The sequence below is a fragment of the Sus scrofa genome, chromosome 14, assembly GCF_000003025.6.
Source record: "Sus scrofa isolate TJ Tabasco breed Duroc chromosome 14, Sscrofa11.1, whole genome shotgun sequence".
Classification (NCBI taxonomy): domain Eukaryota; kingdom Metazoa; phylum Chordata; class Mammalia; order Artiodactyla; family Suidae; genus Sus; species Sus scrofa.
The window spans coordinates 61,084,125-61,101,912 of NC_010456.5; the positions used below are offsets into that span (position 1 = coordinate 61,084,125).

Consider the following 17,788-nt stretch of genomic DNA (forward strand, 5'->3'; position numbering starts at 1 on the left):
CTGGTAAATAAAAATACAGCTTACTGGTAGTGGTTTGTGAGAAATAAATGAGATGAAATGTAAAGTGTCTTTCATATGCAAAATGTGAAAGCTATTTTTTACTGCTTAGCAAATACTGTTATTGTTTTGTTTCGAATGGTGAGAAATATTTGGTTTATTCTGCAGTGTTTTGTTACAAATCGGCATATTTTTGGCCTTTAATTCCCCATTAGTGAATTTGTAGTAGTGGGTTCCAAAATAAATCATCCACATCACTATTGCTAATGTGTAAACAATCTCTTTCTATAATGTATTTTGTACAATGTCATTGGTGACATATCATGGCCTATGAAATTTCCTGTTTTAAGAAAGTTACAACAAATGATAAAAGGGGAGTATAAGATTATTGACTTACATGTGCGAGAAAAAAAAAACAACAACCAAGAATTATTAACTCAAAGGGAAGTGGAGCAATGAGCCATGGACTTAGTGAGAAGTAGACAGAACTCTAAAGAGTCTAAGAATAGCAGATGTGAGAAGCAGCCACTATCCAGGGTGGAGAGGGAGAGCCCAGGAAGAAATTCTCCCCTCACCCTCCACCCTCCCATCCCCACCAGCTGAGATCCCAACCTCATTGAAGGGGTATGGCCATGGCCCACCAGTGTCAGGGAGGTGTCTCACTTGTGCTGCACCACTGGAATTTGTGGGAAATCCCTCTCTAGTTGCTGGGGAAAGGTGTGGTGTCTCAGGAGAGTCACTCCATGACAAAAGTGCTGGGAGTGGGCACTACTGGCCACTGGACTCTGCTGGCCACCACATACCAGAGGAGCTGGTCCTGGAGAAGGTTACTCATGTGCAGATGCCTGTCCAGGAAGCCAAACAGAACCAGGAAGAAAGACTGCTTCCTCCTGCAAAGTCTCTCCATCACCCACTATTGACAAAACCTAACATCACACTAGTGTCAATGGAAAAATATTTAAAGGGCCTAACTCCATTTTTGCACAGTAGGCAATGCTAGATGGCTTTGCAGCAGTTACAATGAATTGATAACTGATACAGATGACATATGAAATTAAAAGGCAGAATGAAATCACCAAAGTAATAAGTATGGACACAGAAGAGAAAAAGATCAAAGGGTGAGCCCTGTGGGCTTTCACTTTATGGGGTCAGGCAGGAGTGGAAGAACCAGCAAAGGCCACAGAGAAGGAGCAGCCAGGGTGGTAGGTGGTATTCTGGGAGTAAAGTGGATCAAAGGGAGAATAGGAGGGGAGCAGAGGAAAGGTATAGGAAATGGGATCAAGAGGTCTTTTTTTAAAACTTTTTTACCGCTGCACCTGTGGTATATGGAAGTTACCAGGCTAGGTATTGAATTGGAGCTGCAGCTGCTGGCCTACACCACAGCCACAGCAATGCGGGATCTGAACCTCATCTGTGACCTAAACCACAGCTTGCGCACCGCGGATCCTGAACCCACTGAGTGAAGCCAGGAATTTAACCTGGATCCTCACGGAGACTAGTCAGGTTCTTAACTCACTGAGCCACAATGGGAACTCCCAAGAGTAGTTTGTTTTGAAGATGGGGAAATAACTGCATGCTGTATGATGGGACTAGTCCAGTAAAAAGTGGTGATGATGGGGAGAGAATAGACTGGCTGTAGTAGTAAGGTATGATGGGATCAAGCACTGAATTACAGAATTCCTTTAGGTAGGCACAGTGGTAGTTCATCCCCAGTAAGAGGCAGGCAGCAGAGAGGGACTAGGATGGATGTGGTGGGTGGAAATCTTTGGGGGTGAGTGTCTCTATTTCCATTAGTGAGGTAGGAAGCAAGGAAAGGAGAGGTGATGGGCAGGATTGAAGAGAGAAGAGGAGATATGAATACTCATTTGGAAGAATGGCACACACGAGGCAAAGTCAGAACTATTTCAGAAATGAGGGCGATCAGCATGGTTCTGGGTTTTCCTCCAGCCATGTTTAGCTGCATTGCTGTAGCATGGAGTAGATAGGCAACTGGGTTTATTCAGGGTTCTCATTTTACCAAGCATGTATGATGACGTGACAGGAAGGTGAGGGAGTTGAGGACGCATGCAAGACACTGTGATGATGATTGACTGTGAAGTTTAGCTAGTTTACTATGGAGGGAGAAGTTATCAAAGGAAGAAGGTGGTATGATTCAGATTGGAGGGGTGGGTAGGGTTAAAAAGTCTTTTTTTTTTTTTTTTTTAAATGGCACACCTGCAACATATGGAAGTTCCCAGGCTAGGGGTCCAATCAGAGCTGTAGCTGCAAGCTACACCACAGCCAGGGCAATGCCAGATCTGAGCACCATCTGCAACCTTAATCCACTGAGCCACAAGGGGAACTCCAGGGTTATGAAGTCTTAATTTCAACCATTAAGAGGGAGTAACCTGTAAAGAAAGCAGGTGGTGGTTAGAGTGAGATGTTTCTGGAGTTCCACTCCATGGACTGGATAAAGTCAAGGATATGATCACAGAGAATGTGAGAGTCTGAAATAAGGCAGAGGATAAGAGTGGAATTCATGGAGCCAAGAGGTTTGGATTATGTACCTGAATAGTGAAATCTCCAGGAAGTGAGAGGAATAGTGCTGGAGGGTGGCACAAAATTCAAGCTCTTCACAGATGAGGGAAGTGTGTGTCCTGTACAGCAGCCTCCCAAGCACGGCCCAGAGCGTAGAGTGTACACAAAGGGAATACCTGTGGGATGCTGAGAAAAATACAAGTCTGCTGTGAAAAGGCATGAAGTACGGGTGACCCTAGTTTTGTGAGGTAGACGAACTGATCCTCGGGTATGATCATGGTGGGATACTGAAAAGAAAACCTCCAAGAGGGAGATTCAATTTCTTAAAATGTACCTAGCTGTCTAGGTAGTAGGGCACCCCAGCTCCCCTGAGAGGTAGGAATGGGCAGAGCCCTGGGAAGGCAAAGTTGTGCTCCAAGAAAACTGCGAGAAGTGCATCCCCCAGCGAAATCTCTTTTTCCAGTAACAGAGAAAGGCCAAAGCATTTCATACTGGGTCAGGGTCTATCCCTGCCCTCAGAGTCTGTTTGTCCCAGCAAGAGAGTCCTAGCACTAAAGACGTCCGAGAAATCTCCAGCTTTGTCATCTCTAAGGATGAGCAGGCTGACCAACCTGTGCGACCCACAACCGAGTGCTCTTCTATTAGGCCAGTCGGACGTGGCGCCTGGGGCTTTCAGTAGACAGGCGCAGTGACCTCAGGGTGACCAGAATATTATTTCTGGCTTTTGTACCAAACCAAAGAACGAGAGCCGGACCGCACCGTCAGCACCACCTCCAAGTGAACTCGGCTTGTGAGGAGCTAGGGACTCCGAGACCCAGCGCCGCAGCGCCCCGCGGCAGCGAGGAGAGAGACGCGGGACTCCTGGGGGGAGAGCTGCGTGGAGGCGTTTCCTGCGTTGCCCTCAGCCAATCACGAGCCTCCTTTTCGGCTTTCCTCTGAAAAATCGTCCCTCCGCTGTTCTCTTTCTTTTTGCCTCCTTGTTTCCCGTCGGCGTGTAGAGTCGCCTGGTAGGGTGCATTTCCGTTTCCGGTGCTGTCCATGCGGGCGTGAGGAACAGGAGCAGTTGTGAGCCAGGTAACGGCCGCGGCTGGGGTGGGGCGGCGAAGGGGTCCTGGGGGCTGGGGTTCCGGGGGCGTTGCGAGTTCCCCGCGTGGTAAGGTCCTCTCTCGGCTCTCCTGGAAAGTCTCTGCTCCCGAGGAGCGCCTCATGCCCCAGACACACATATTTCGTACCTGTCAGAGAAGTAGTGGATGAATTCCGGGACCGGGAGGGGAGGTGGCAGGGAGAGGTGAGAGGTCGTTTCTTGGCGGGGTAGTCTTAGCAGGTGTCACACTGAGCAGATAGGCTGACTCCAAGTTGTACTTTCCTCACCAACTCCTCCGAAAAATAGGAGAAAAATATCAGTACAATTTCAGGACCAAAATAGAGTAGAGAAGAAAAAATAATGTCTCATACTGCTATTAATCATACAACTCTTTAGTCAAAGCGTTCCTAGAACCCAGCTCTCCTAACTCCAGGCTAGTGTTTTTTGACATTATGCTGGTATATGTGAACTTTCTACTTCCGCTAGTGTGCGTCCCTGGGAAATCTGTGACTGACCTCCAATAGTTGTGAGCCTTTTGATTTGGCCCTTTACAGCTTGGCACAGAAGACATTAGTTTGGATTTGCTCCACTAGTTCAGATCATAGCGGTAGCCTTCTCTAGTGCACAGTGTCTGCATTATAGGCAGATACAAATATTTATTTATTTGTTTAATGACCGCACCCTCGACATATGGAAGTTTCCGGGACAGGGGTTGAATCTGAGCTGCAGTTGCGGCAGTGTTGGATCCTACTGTGCCACAGCCGGAACTCCAGATACAAATATTTATTGAATTGAAATTAATTCATTACCTTAAACGAATGAAGTGGCCCCACCCCCCTTTTTAAAGCAAGTGCTTAGATTGTATGCTACCTGATTTACTAAAAAACTCTCTAATCTGCTTGTTCCCAGTTTACGCGTCATGAGTTCTGGGACTCTCAGAAATCATTGTACAGGTTTCTGCAAATCCATGTAGTATCCAGGCATCACCCAGAGTCAGTCATGTCTCACACATGTAGCTATCATTGTTTTTTAAATGTATATAGTTGATTACTATAACTTACAATTTTTACATATTCAACAATTCAGTATTTATACATATTATAAATAGCGTAAATTTGGAAGCCACTTCATTAGTCCAACTGATATTTAGGGTGGAGTTAGTAACCACTAGTCATGGCAATTTATGTTTAGAATTGAAATAATTAAAATTAAGTAAATTAGAAATTAAAATTTTCAGTTTCACTAGGTACATTTTAAGTTCTCAGTACCTACATGTGGCTGGTGGCTACTATGTTGAAAGATACAGAATATTTCCATCATTGTAGAAATGGACAGTGCTGATGTAGACATTTAAGACAAATAAAAAGTAACCCAAGCAGAGGTAACTAGTTTACAACATAATGGAGAGAAGTGAAATTGGAGATAATATTAAGTAGTTTCCACTTCTGTGGGGTAAACAAATACATAACTCTTCATAAAGAAGTAAGTGAAATTTACTGTTTTTCTCAGTATTTTCTGGATTGTAAAGTGCTTCCCGGGCCCTCACTCCATTCAATATAGGTTAGAGTTACTTGTGAATTGGTAAAAGCCACTATGGAGACTAAGGACCAGAAGAAACACAGAAAGAAAAACAGTGGGCCCAAAGCTGAAAAGAAGAAGAAACGGCATCTGCAGGATCTTCAACTTGGAGATGAGGAAGATGCCCGGAAACGAAACCCCAAAGCTTTTGCTGTCCAGTCTGCTGTGCGGATGGCAAGATCCTTTCACAGGTATATTTAGCTGGAGTCTAGTGGCTCTTCCATTTATCCCTTTTTAATAGTATGGGCCTCTCCAAATATTTGACTTCATCAGTCTGTTCCATTTCTGAAGGATGTGGAGATGCATGCCATATTTCTTTTTCTAACACATGAGCAGTCTTTCCTAAGGAAGCTACTCTGCCTCCAGCATATACACATTGATTCACTGTTTTTGCCCAAGAGTAAAGCTTATGAATGTTTCTTTATAGAATTTGTTTGTTTGTAAACACTTAAGGGAACAGGTGTACTTATGTTATTTTCTGGAAATGTTTCATATAATTGTAATATGTAGTATTAAATAGCTCTATTTGATGAGTTCTTATTATATATACTTTAAAGGCAGTGTACTTTAAACATTATTGAATTAAATTCTCTTAGTAGGAGAGCCAAATTTAACTCCAAAGCCTCTGTTCTTATTTATTATGATACACGCCTCCATGTTTGCCTTTTGTTTTCTTTTAAATGACTAATATCAACTAATAAAGCAATCAGATTTAAGGTGTGTATAGTTTTCAGCACTGTACTGTTAAAGTCAGTTATGTGTATTTACTGAAGTGATTATTTGGATTGGGGTCAGAAGTTAACAAGTTAATTATATTAACATATTGTCAGTTCTACTCTCTTTAAAGTCTTGGCTTCTAGGGGTGATACCTTTTAAAATATTTTGAAAGTGAATTTACTTTTTTTTTTTTTTTTTTTTTAACGAATAGGACTCAGGATTTGAAAACAAAAAAACATCACATTCCAGTGGTTGATCGAACTCCACTAGAGCCACCACCAATAGTGGTAGTGGTGATGGGGCCTCCAAAAGTTGGAAAGAGCACTTTGATCCAGTGCCTCATTCGGAACTTTACCAGGCAGAAGCTGACAGAGATCAGAGGCCCTGTAACAATTGTGTCAGGTAGGAGGAGGTGCTGTCATAGACTGACATGGCAGGTGTTGTTGTCTGAGGCACATGTATGACTTGGTGGAACATTTTCTTGACTGGTAAATGTTGAAGTCGTATTGTCACTTCATGTTACCAATCTTGTACTTTTACTAAGGTGGCTGTAGCTTCAGAAAAGGACAGATTCCCAGAGATAATAATGGTGTAGATGTATACCTTATTCTGACTGCTACATGGATTTGCCAGCTGTGCTCCCTTGAAAGGCTTGGCAGGCCTGGGCAGGCCGGCTTGGTCATGGTGAGCGACTTCATTTAACAGAGAGTGAGTACCTGCTGTGCAGCAGGCGCACCTGCTTTCCTCATGAAGCTACCTTCTTGTGGAAGTGAGGGGGTTTTTCCTCTCTTTTTCCTGTGAGAAGTTGACTGCTCTGGAAATGGTGACCTTTCTAAAGTCTCAGGGAAGATGAAACAGATTCCCAAATGACAATGGTAGAATCTCTTATTACCAATAATATAGGTGGAGTGAGGCTTTTTCTTTAAGGCATTCTCACCATTTTGACTGATTTCTTTTAGCTTAATTTAGAATAATGTTTGTTCTATGAACATTCTGTTCCACTAGGTTTGAGGGTTTCTTAGCTGTAGTGAGAATAAGGAAAACTTTGATAGAGATAAAAGTGTTGGCCCACTGAATAGCAGGATCACAGATATCATTCCACTTGAATTTTACCCGGCTGCACCCCTGACATGTGGAAGTTCCCAGGCCAGGGATTGAACCTTTGCCACAACATGACCTAAGCTGATTCAGTGACAATGCCGGATCCTTAACCCACTGTACCACAAGAGAACTCCCATATGGGTAGACTTTTGGTATTATTTTTAAATTAGAGAACATGGCAAGAAAACTAAAGTGGAATTTATTTATTTGATCAGTTTTCTTCTATAAAAATGAACTTCTGGTATATTCTTGTATTTAAGGTGCTTTACTAGATGCAATTAAAAATAATAATTGGAGTTAATGGATTTTTCCAAGGTTTAAATTTTTTTTATTTTAATTTTTTTGCTTTTTAGGGCTGCACCTGCAATGTGTGGGAATTTCCAGGCTAGGGGTTGAATCGGAGCTGCAGCTGCTGGCCTATGCCACAACAATATGGGATCTGCACAGCCTCTGTGACCTATACCACAGCTCATGGCAATACCAGCTCCTTAACCCACTGAGCGAGGCCAGGGATCACACCTATATCCTCATGGATACTAGTTGGATTTGTTATTACTGAGGCATGACAGGAACTCCCAAAGTTTTTTTTAAATAAGATTTTCATCTTTTCACTTCTAGGTAAAAAACGTAGACTCACCATTATTGAATGTGGGTGTGACATTAACATGATGATTGATCTTGCTAAAGTAGCAGATTTGGTAAGTCATTGGGGCAGCATGTGTTTCTGATGGGGAATTACAGCAGTGTGGTAGGTTATTTTTATCCCATGTTGGAGGGAAGAAAGGTTTAAGATTATTAAAAAGAATGGTCTCATCAGGATTTTTGAATTGATGATGGATAATAATTGTTATAATAAAAATAGAATGTGCATAATGAAATGTATTCTGAAATCTAAAAGCAAACTACTGGACAGAGAATACTTGTAATAAATGTAGTTAACAAAAGCTCCTAAGATAATGCATACATACATACAAATATATAATAGTACTATTTCTTGGACTCTCACTAGACACTTTGCTAACAGGTTTTCTACAATTTATCTCCAGTTTATATGTGATGAAATTGAGGCTCCCAGAAGTTAAGCAGTTTGTCTGAATGTGGGAACTATGCTCTCTTTTTTATTTTTTAAGATTTTTATTTTTTCTATTATAGTTGATTGACAATGTTCAGTCAATTTCTGCTGTATAGCAAGGGAATTATGCTCTTGATAGTGCCAGAAACTCTGTTCTTTTTTTTTCCTTTTTTTTAAAATAAAAAATTTATTAAAGCATAGTTGATTTACAGTGTTGTGCCAGTTTCTGCTGTTTAGTTAAGGGTCTAGGTCATATATACATTTTTTTTTAAATATTATTTTTCACCATGGTCTGTCTCAGGTGATTGTGTATAGTTCCCTGTGCTATCTAGTAGGACCTTATTGTCTGTCCATTCCAAGTGTGGTAGTTTACATCTTTTAACCTCCAAATCCCACTCCCTCCCCTCTCCCCCTTGACAGCCACAAGTCTGTTTTCCATGTCTGTGAGTCTGTTTCTGTCTTATAGATAGGTTCATTTGTGCCATATTTTAGATTCCATGTATAAGCGGAATTTGTCCTTCTCTTTCTGATTTATTTCACTTAGTATGAGAATCTCTAGTTGCATCCATGTTGCTGTGAATGACATGATTTCATTCTTTTTTATGGCTGCATAGTTTCCATATATTACCACGTCATCTTACTCCATTTATCTGTATATGGACATTTAGGTTGTTTCCATATCTTGTCTATTATAAATAGTGCTGCAATGAAAGAAACTCTGTTCTTAATGATTATGATAAAATAAGTACATGGATTACCCTTGAGAAGTTGTCAGAGTTTATAATAGAAAATCTGGATAGTACTCAGCATATGGAAATTGTACATCTGTTAATCACTTTTTTTTTTTTTTGGTCTTTTTAGGGCCACACCATATGGAGGTTCCCAGGCTAGGGGTCCAGTCAGAGCTATAGCTAGCCGCCTACACCACAGCTCATGGCAACGCTGGATCCTTAAACCATTGAGCGAGGCCAGGGATCGAACCCGCAACCTCATGGTTCCTAGCCAGTTGTTTCTGCTGTACCACAATGGAAACTCCTAACTTTTTTTTTTTAATTAAAAATATTTTTTTTTAGTTAGCTGCAAAAAGATGAAGACAGAGATATCTTATGTCTCCAGGAGTCAAGTATGAAATTGTTGCAAGTATGAAATTGTTTTATATGTTTGGAGAGTATAAATTAAAAAAAAAAAAACTTGTATTTTCTTATAGATTGCTGTCCATAACTATCCTTTGACTCAATTCTAAACTGGTAGCCATTTTTTAGTTTTTGAATAATTGCAGGTAACAAATTGACTTGTAAGGTTGAGCTTTCCTTCTTCATACTTCCCAGTGGAAAATGTTTTTTTTTTTCCTGAGGAGAGTGAAACAAAAATGTTTGGTTTTCTTTATGTTTTTGATGTTTTTCATGGAATACCATGTCCTGTTTTTTGGATGTCAGAGATCTGTTATTTTGTTTCCTTGTTAGAGATCTTTTATTTGGCTTAAAAATACCTTACAAAAAGCTTTATTTCCTGAAGGGAGAAACTTTTCAGGTAAGGGCTAAATTAGGTAACTCATCCTTTCCTGTCTTACTTTTTACATATTCACATTCTTTTTTCTTTTTTTCTTTTGTCTTTTTAAGGCAGCACTTGCGGCTGCATATGGAGGTTCCCAGTCTAGAGGTTGAATTGGAGCTGTAGCCACAGCAACGTGGAATCCGAGCCACATCTGCAACCCACACCACAGCTCACGGTAACGCTGGATCCTTAACCCACTGAGCAAGGCCAAGGATCAAACCTGTGTCCTCATGGATGCTAGTCACATTCGTTTCTGCTGAGACACAATGGGAACTCCTATATTCACATTTGAATTGTGGTTGATATTGTCTCAAGGTTGCCTTTTGGAGCAAGTCAAAGGGTAGCATTTTCTTTAGTCTAGAGCAGGAGTTAGAAAACTTTTTCTGTAAAGGGCCAGATAGTAGATATTTTTAGGCTTTGTGGGTCCCAGATTCTGTTACAGTTGTGTAATTTTTCCGTGGAAGCATAAGAGCAGCTGTAGGCAATGTTTAAACAGGTCAGTGTGGCTGCATTCCAGCTGAACTTGAGTTATAAAACAAGTGATAGGCCAGATTTGGCTAATGAGCCAGAGTTTGGTAATGGTCTATTTTGAGTAGCTTCCTTGAGAAATTGTGTCTTCTGTTTTTAGGTTCTGATGCTTATAGATGCCAGCTTTGGGTTTGAAATGGAAACATTTGAGTTTCTAAACATCTGTCAAGTACATGGCTTTCCTAAAATTATGGGCGTTCTCACTCACCTAGATTCCTTCAAGTATAATAAGCAACTGAAGAAGACAAAGAAGCGACTGAAACACAGGTTCTGGACAGAAGTCTACCCGGTAGGAAGAGAATTAATTATTGAGTACTAACACTATAATCCTTTAAAAATGAAATGAGTAGGAGAGATTAACAAATATCTCTACAGGATCACCTCCTTCGTTTTCTTAATATATCTGTTCATAGTCCCTGGAGTATCTCCTTGAAATGGTGTTTATTCTGGGCTTCTTAGTGTGTCTCATTGGTCTCTGCATCCCCTAGCACTAGACAGTGTCTGGTTCTAAGTATTTTGGATTTGTGGTTTAACAGAATTTGTCCAAAGTTGTTCCTTGTTACAGGACCAGTGCACTCATACTGCCACTTCTTCCTCTTCCCCATGCTGCCATGTCCCATCGGGCATAGAATTTTTTCTATGCCCAGGAGCTTCACTGTTCCTTCTGTGCCATACTCCAGACAGATACCGCTGCTTGACTTGAAACTGAATATATTTGCAATTCTGTCCCTCCAAAGCCCTAATAAGATGAGTCCTGAAAGAAGCCTGAGAAGTTTTGGAAACATTGGTGCAGTGGGTTGCTAGAAGTCTCCCTTTCTTAGGATTACTTTTTATTTTTATTTATTTGTTTGCTTGTTTGTTTATTTATTTTCCTTGTCTTTTTAGGGCCTCACCCACGGCATATGGAGTTCCCAGGGTAGGGGGCCAATCGGAGCTGTAGCTGCCACCTACACCACAGCCACAGCAACATCAGATCTAAGCTGCACCTGTAGCCTACATTGCAGCTCTTGGCAACGCCAGATCTTTAACCCACTGAGCAAGGCCATGTATTGAACCCACATCCTCATGGATGCTAGTCGGGTTCATTAACCACTGAGCCATGAGGGGAACTCCAGGATTACTTTTTATTTAGAGGCTTTTATTTTGATGCAGTATCGATAAGGATTTAATTGAAAATTTAATTTTTTTATTCTTAATATTTAGGGTGCCAAGCTGTTTTACCTTTCTGGAATGGTACACGGAGAATATCAAAACCAAGAAATTCACAATCTGGGCCGTTTTATTACAGTTATGAAGTTTAGGCCTCTTACATGGCAAACTTCTCACCCTTATATCCTGGCAGACAGGTAAAAAGTGAATGTAAACTTTTTCTTCCTGACCCATATGTTTCAAAGCTAAAAAAATTAGAAAAAGAACAGTAATAAAGCTTATTTTGTCTTGTTTTTGAATGTTGGAGAGACAGATGTAGTTGATGGAAAATATCTCCTTTTTTTGCATCATTACTTACAGATGCTTCAGGAGTAAATTAAGTGTGAAATGTGTAGAAAAATGTGAGGATTTTGAAATATTTAAGGCTACGGAATGTGCCTCCATCCTGCTTTTTTATCCTTAATTTTCAATGATGCTGTCTTTGGCGCATGGTGCTTTAGTCACTCACATGTGTCCTGTGCTTTCCTTACTTTATGCTTTTTTCATATTTTTTTCTCAGCCTGGAAAACCCTTTCTCCACCTGCCAGAATCCAAGCCACACTGAAAAACTCAGATCAAAGCTTAATCTTCTTCCATACAGGGTTTTTCTGGATATGTTCTCTATTTTTTTCTCAGCCCCAGGTGCATGCCATTTCTCATTTCTGGTGTCTCGCTTATTATGGAATGTATATCTTGTAGAGCCTAAGGGAGGATCATATGTTTGCTCCTTTCCCTGTGGTAGATAGTGGACTGTGCTTCCGTATTTCTATATTTTCTCAAGAATATGTTTAGTGAACTATTGAATGTGAAGAATCATTGAAATGTGAAGAGAAATAATAAGAACTTTGACATTCACTTCTGTGATATAATTCAGTTTTATTTTTCTAGGATGGAAGATTTGACAAACCCTGAAGATATTCGAACAAATATCAAGTGTGACCGAAAGGTGTCTCTGTATGGTTATTTAAGAGGAGCACACTTGAAAAATAAAAGCCAAATCCATATACCAGGTATATTTTGGTTGTAAAATTTACTATATTTGTAGAACTCTTGGGATGACTTGATTTCTCAGGAAAATTGGGGCGAGTGAGATAGAGCCACCTTGCTGGAGGTTTTAAGACTTAACTCAGCTCTGTGTTGGCTGGCAAAAGTATTGAGTTGATCAACCTCTGCTTTGATGGTGGCGTTTGGCCAGAGAGGCACAGTGCTAGTGTCACACAGTGCCCTTGTAGTGGTCGAAGTCTTCCAACTGTGGACCATTTCTGCTAACAGTCACTTGTTAGCTAAAGCCATCTCCCTATGTCTGTTTTCCAGGTGTAGGAGATTTTGCTGTAAGTGATGTCAGTTTCCTCCCCGACCCCTGTGCACTTCCTGAACAACAAAAGAAGCGCTGTTTAAATGAGAAGGAGAAGTTGGTGTATGCACCTCTCTCTGGAGTTGGTGGTGTGCTGTATGACAAAGACGCTGTTTATGTCGACCTTGGGGGCAGCCATGGCTTCCAGGAATCGGTGAGAGAGAGGTCATGGGAATTGGTGTAGTCAGCTTTTATTTACTGAAGCTTTTTATTCATTTGTATGATAAAGGCCGCAATGCATATCATAAATGTACAGGAATACTTAATTGCACCAAACAGAAAGAAAAGTCATGTCCTGCATACCTCCCTGCTGCCAAGACACACAGGGAATCCCATATCTTCCTGTGTGAGCTTTGGAAGCAGTTTGGTGCCTCTTTTCCCATTTCTCGTTGTATAAAATTGATATGTTTTCAAGCTTTCTGGGTCACTGCCTTTTTTTCTGCTTCTCTCTAAAGATATGTACTTATTTATCTAGATTATATTATATATTTAGATTATTATATATTATATGTAAATACCATGTATATGGTATTTGTGTGTGAGAGAAAGTGATAGAAGTAGTATTTGTTACATAGAATCCAACTATAAATACTTTTGCACTTTTGGGGAGACGCTAAAGAGTATGTGATTCCGTTTTTCCCTGTTAGTATTTGTAGAGCTGTTTCAGTTTTTATGGCTGTATGATAATTTCATTGTATAGATAAACTTTCCTTACTGAACCAGTCCTTGGAGGGCTATAGGGCTCACTCCCAGTTTCCTCTGATTTTGAGCAGTGCTAGAGCCAGCCCTTACACGTGCAGTTTCACTCACTGGGATGGGAGGGATCTTTTTATGCATACACTCCTTGAAGTACAATTTTTTTATCAAAAGTTAACATTTAAAAAAAATAATTCCAGATTTTTATTTCTTTATTCTAAAATGAGACTTTTCTGTAAATGCTTTCTGTAGCATTGGCAACTCAGTATTTAGGTTATCAGATTATATATTCTTGTGAATTTAGGAAAAGTTTAATGAAAACAGGTCAATTTTAGGTTTTGTTTTAAGAATTCTTTTTAGTTTTTTTTTTGAGGTAGTAAGAAATGTTCTCAGTAACTGTGTTTAGGGTAATTTTGAGAAACTGACTGAAATTAGTGTTTTTCTTCAGAACCCTTGTGTGTTCCTCACTTCCCCTTTTTTGTTGGCCTTGACAGGAGGAGGTGAGGCCCACTCATGAACTGGTCCAGAGTCTCATTTCCACCCATTCCACTATTGATGCCAAGATGGCTTCCAGTAGAGTGACACTTTTTTCTGATTCCAAACCACTGGGGTCAGAGGATATAGATAATCAAGGGTAAGTTTGCTACTTTTCTATTTTTTATTAAAAAATACTATATTATGTAAGATTATATGTAAATCATTCTGCTGTCATAAAACATTTTGGTGGGATTCAGTCCAGGTTTTGAGTTTTTTGCTTTGCTTTGTACTTGCATGTGTGTCTGAGGGCTCTTCACTTATGTGATATTACATGGAAGTATTTTCTTGAAATAATATACAGGATTCAGTTTTTAACAGACTTAGAATATCCCATAAATATCATGAAACCTTCTATAGGTTTCTTTTGTTTCTTAGGAGTCCTGAGGCCGCTTGGCTTTATTTTAACAGCCAAAATAACAAGCAGAGTCAGGGAACTTGTTTAGGTGGCTGTCTGGAAGCCACATATTTTGTCTCTATAGTTTTTACTTAGAGTGTGTTGTAATATTTCCTGTGATGTCTACTAATCTCTGGCTTGTGTGAATTATCTTCAGTCTGAGTTTGGAGGTTGCATACCTATACATAGTGGGTGTTTTGGTTTTATTGTAGTTATTTACAACTTCCAGTAAAAATTATTTTGAAAATGATTGCGTTATCTAGTTTGTAATTTATTATAAGTCTATACAAACACAAGGAAAAATTTTTGGAAAAATTTATCTGCTGCCCTTTAACTAGCAGATGGTATAGCATGGTAATTAAGTGTAATAGACCTAATAGCTCAGGGAAATCACTCTCTCTAGGCCTTAATTTCCTAAGACAGGAGTTCTGATGATTAAATACAATACTGCATATAAAGTATTTAGCATGATGCCTGGCAGATAAGAAATGTCACTGAAAGATCCCTGTTATTATGATCAGTGTTAATAACTTTTCATTTTTGAATATTCCTCTAATCATCCTTGTACATGGATACTCTAACCTAGTTACAGTCATAATACATGTAAAATTTTTTTTTTTTTTTTTTTTTTGTCTTTTGTCTTTTTGTTGTTGTTGTTGTTGTTGCTATCTCTTGGGCCACTTCCGCGGCATATGGAGGTTCCCAGGCTAGGGGTCGAATCGGAGCTGTAGCCACTGGCCTACGCCAGAGCCACAGCAACGCGTGATCCGAGCCGCGTCTGCAACCTACACCACAGCTCACGGCAACGCCGGATCGTTAACCCACTGAGCAAGGGCAGGGACCGAACCCGCGACCTCATGGTTCCTAGTCGGATTCGTTAACCACTGCGCCACGACGGGAACTCCAAAATTTTTATATCTATATTGTGAGCATTTTCTATTTCTTGCATTTCCTTTTTCTGTGTAGAAAAAGGAAATGCTCACAATTTCCATTCTCTTTTAGTACTGTTTTCAGTATTTTTCTAATTGTATTTTTTTCAGTTTTATTATAATACTACTGCATTAAATACCTTGATAGTTTGTTTTTTTTTTTTTTTCCCCTTAGTTTTGGCATATTGGTGATTCTTCTTTATCAAGTTTTGCCTTTAAAATATTTTTTTTTCTTTTTTTTCTTTTTAGGGCCACACCTGTGGCATATGGAAGTTTCTAGGCTAGGGGTCGAATCGGAGTTACAGCTGCTGGCCTTCAGCCACAGCAACTCAGAATTCAAGCTGTGTCTGTGACCTATACCACAGCTCATGGCAGTGCCAGATCCTTAACCCACTGTGCCAGGCCAGGGATCGAACCCGCATCCTCATGGATACTGGTCAGGTTTGTTACTGCTGAGCCACAACAGGAACTCAAGTATTGCCTTTGTGATTTCAAAATGGCAATATTCTTAATCTGATATTCCTTCACAATTTGTTAGCTGGCATTCTTTAACAAAGAGTTTTCACTTCCACCCCTCTATTTTAGTGTCACTGTTGACTGATGGACTTTTTTTTAAAAAATTTCATTTGTTATTATCCCATTCTTGTCATTATTCTTTTCAATGCCTACTTTCACTGTCTTGGACCTGGAGTCAACCATTTTTCTGAGGGTTATCTGTTTCAAGCTTGGAAATGATGGGTCTTCTAAAATATCTATTAAACCTTCACTTCCATTTAAGCAGTTTCTTTCTAAAATTAGATTTTTTAAAAAGATTATTTCTTTATTCTCTTTGTAAGTTTTTTCTGAATAGTGGTATTAGGGAATCAGTATTTATTAAATTGTTCCTTTCAATGCTATGTTATTTAAAATCTTTCCTTGACATTATTTCTATTACTTTTCACATTTATTGACTTGCCATTTCTGGATTAGCCAATTATTGTACAAATCAAATTACTTTGCATTTTCTTGGTAATATAGGGTGTGGATGCCAAAAGAGGAAAAGCAAATGGATTTGAAAACTGGTCGAGTGCGTCGGAAAGCCATTTTTGGGGATGAAGAGGATGAATCTGGAGATAGTGATGATGAAGATGATGAAGAAATGTCTGAAAGTGACAAATTGGAAAATAGCTCTAGTGATGATGAAGAAGAAGAGGAAGATGCTGAAATGACTGATAAACAATATGTGCCTGGTAAAGGTATCAAACGGCAAAAACTTGAGATGGAGGAAGATATTGAGGTAGATTTGCCAGCATTTGCCGATAGTGATGATGACCTTGAGAGGAGCTCAGTGGAAGAAGAAGCAGAGGAAGCTGATGAAAGCAGTGAAGAAGAGGATTCCACTGCAGAAGAAGAGGAGGATATTTTAGAATCTAAGGCTGTTAGAAAAGGTAGTAAGCCAGGACTCTTAGAAACTAATGATTTGAGCAATAGGCTGAATTTGGAGAAGTCTTTGACAGTGAAAAAGGCAACCCTTACTACATCAGATTCGGGTCATTGCACAGCTGAAGAGGCATTTGCATCTGAAGACGAATCTGAAGAAAACTCCTCTCTCAGTAGAGAGGAGGATTCAGAAAATGAAGAGGTTATTAGGAAAAAGTTTCCAAAGCCTTCTCAAGTGGTCAGTGGTCAGAAATTAGGGTCAGAGAACCTAGTTGATGAGACCAGTGATATAGAAGACTTACTCAAAGAGGAAGAAGATTACAAGGAAGAAAATAATTATTCCACAGAAACTTCAGGTACGCTTAAATTTAATTTAACTGCCATTATAAATGTGGCATTGAAAATGTTCTACAAGTAGAATGTTTACATTTGGGATCCTGCTGTTTTGGCGATTTTATAAACTGTTCAAATATTACACCTCATAAAAGGATTTTAGGATGAATAAGCCTGAAGCAGAGAGGACAGATGAACAGACTTAACTGGTGTGTTGTTGGTCCTTCAGGTGCCCTCAAGTGGAAGGAAGACCTTTCCAGGAAGGCAGCTGAGGCCTTTCTGAGGCAGCAACAGGCAACTCCAAACCTTCGAAAGCTCATTTATGGGACAGGTAAAAGAGCTCTGGTTTAGATCTAGAAACACTTAGACTATTTTCTGAAAAGGGGATGAGGAAATTGGTTGGAGGATTTGGGTGGTACTTCCGACATCCATAAGACAGTCCCTGCTATCACAGTTTATATTTGGCAGATGTTTTTAATCATCAGTTCATGAGGACTTAAATCAGTCATATGAAGTAGATTTATGGCTTTGTCATAAAACTTTTGATGTGAATACTCTCCATTATGTCATTTTGTACCCCCTATAGAAAGTCCTTCATGAGAATTTTTTTGTAGAATTTTGTACCAGAAAAATAATTCTGCTTGTAGGAGTGTTTTTTCCTTTCTGAGAATGAGTGCTCCTTATAACTCATTCTGTTTTTTCCTTTTGTCCGTCTCTGATTTTATATTTTGTTAAGTGTGTCTATGTGTTCTTTTTGGAGAGAGCTTGAATGATTAATGCAAAAAATAAA

The 17,788-nt window shown here is 39.8% G+C and overlaps 1 protein-coding gene across 1 annotated transcript in view; it reads left to right on the forward strand.

The window, feature by feature from the left end:
• BMS1 (BMS1, ribosome biogenesis factor) overlaps window positions 1-17,788 on the forward strand; it is a 69,910-nt gene that overhangs the window by 28,050 nt on the left and 24,072 nt on the right. The window contains exons 2-12 of the mRNA XM_005670994.3: window positions 3,513-3,588; window positions 5,159-5,367; window positions 6,105-6,295; window positions 7,613-7,692; window positions 10,249-10,437; window positions 11,352-11,494; window positions 12,225-12,346; window positions 12,651-12,844; window positions 13,881-14,020; window positions 16,264-17,021; window positions 17,228-17,329. Of these exons, the coding sequence (XP_005671051.2) occupies window positions 5,192-5,367; window positions 6,105-6,295; window positions 7,613-7,692; window positions 10,249-10,437; window positions 11,352-11,494; window positions 12,225-12,346; window positions 12,651-12,844; window positions 13,881-14,020; window positions 16,264-17,021; window positions 17,228-17,329 (2,095 nt within the window). The 5' untranslated portion in view covers window positions 3,513-3,588; window positions 5,159-5,191. The remainder of the gene's footprint in view (window positions 1-3,512; window positions 3,589-5,158; window positions 5,368-6,104; window positions 6,296-7,612; window positions 7,693-10,248; window positions 10,438-11,351; window positions 11,495-12,224; window positions 12,347-12,650; window positions 12,845-13,880; window positions 14,021-16,263; window positions 17,022-17,227; window positions 17,330-17,788) is intronic.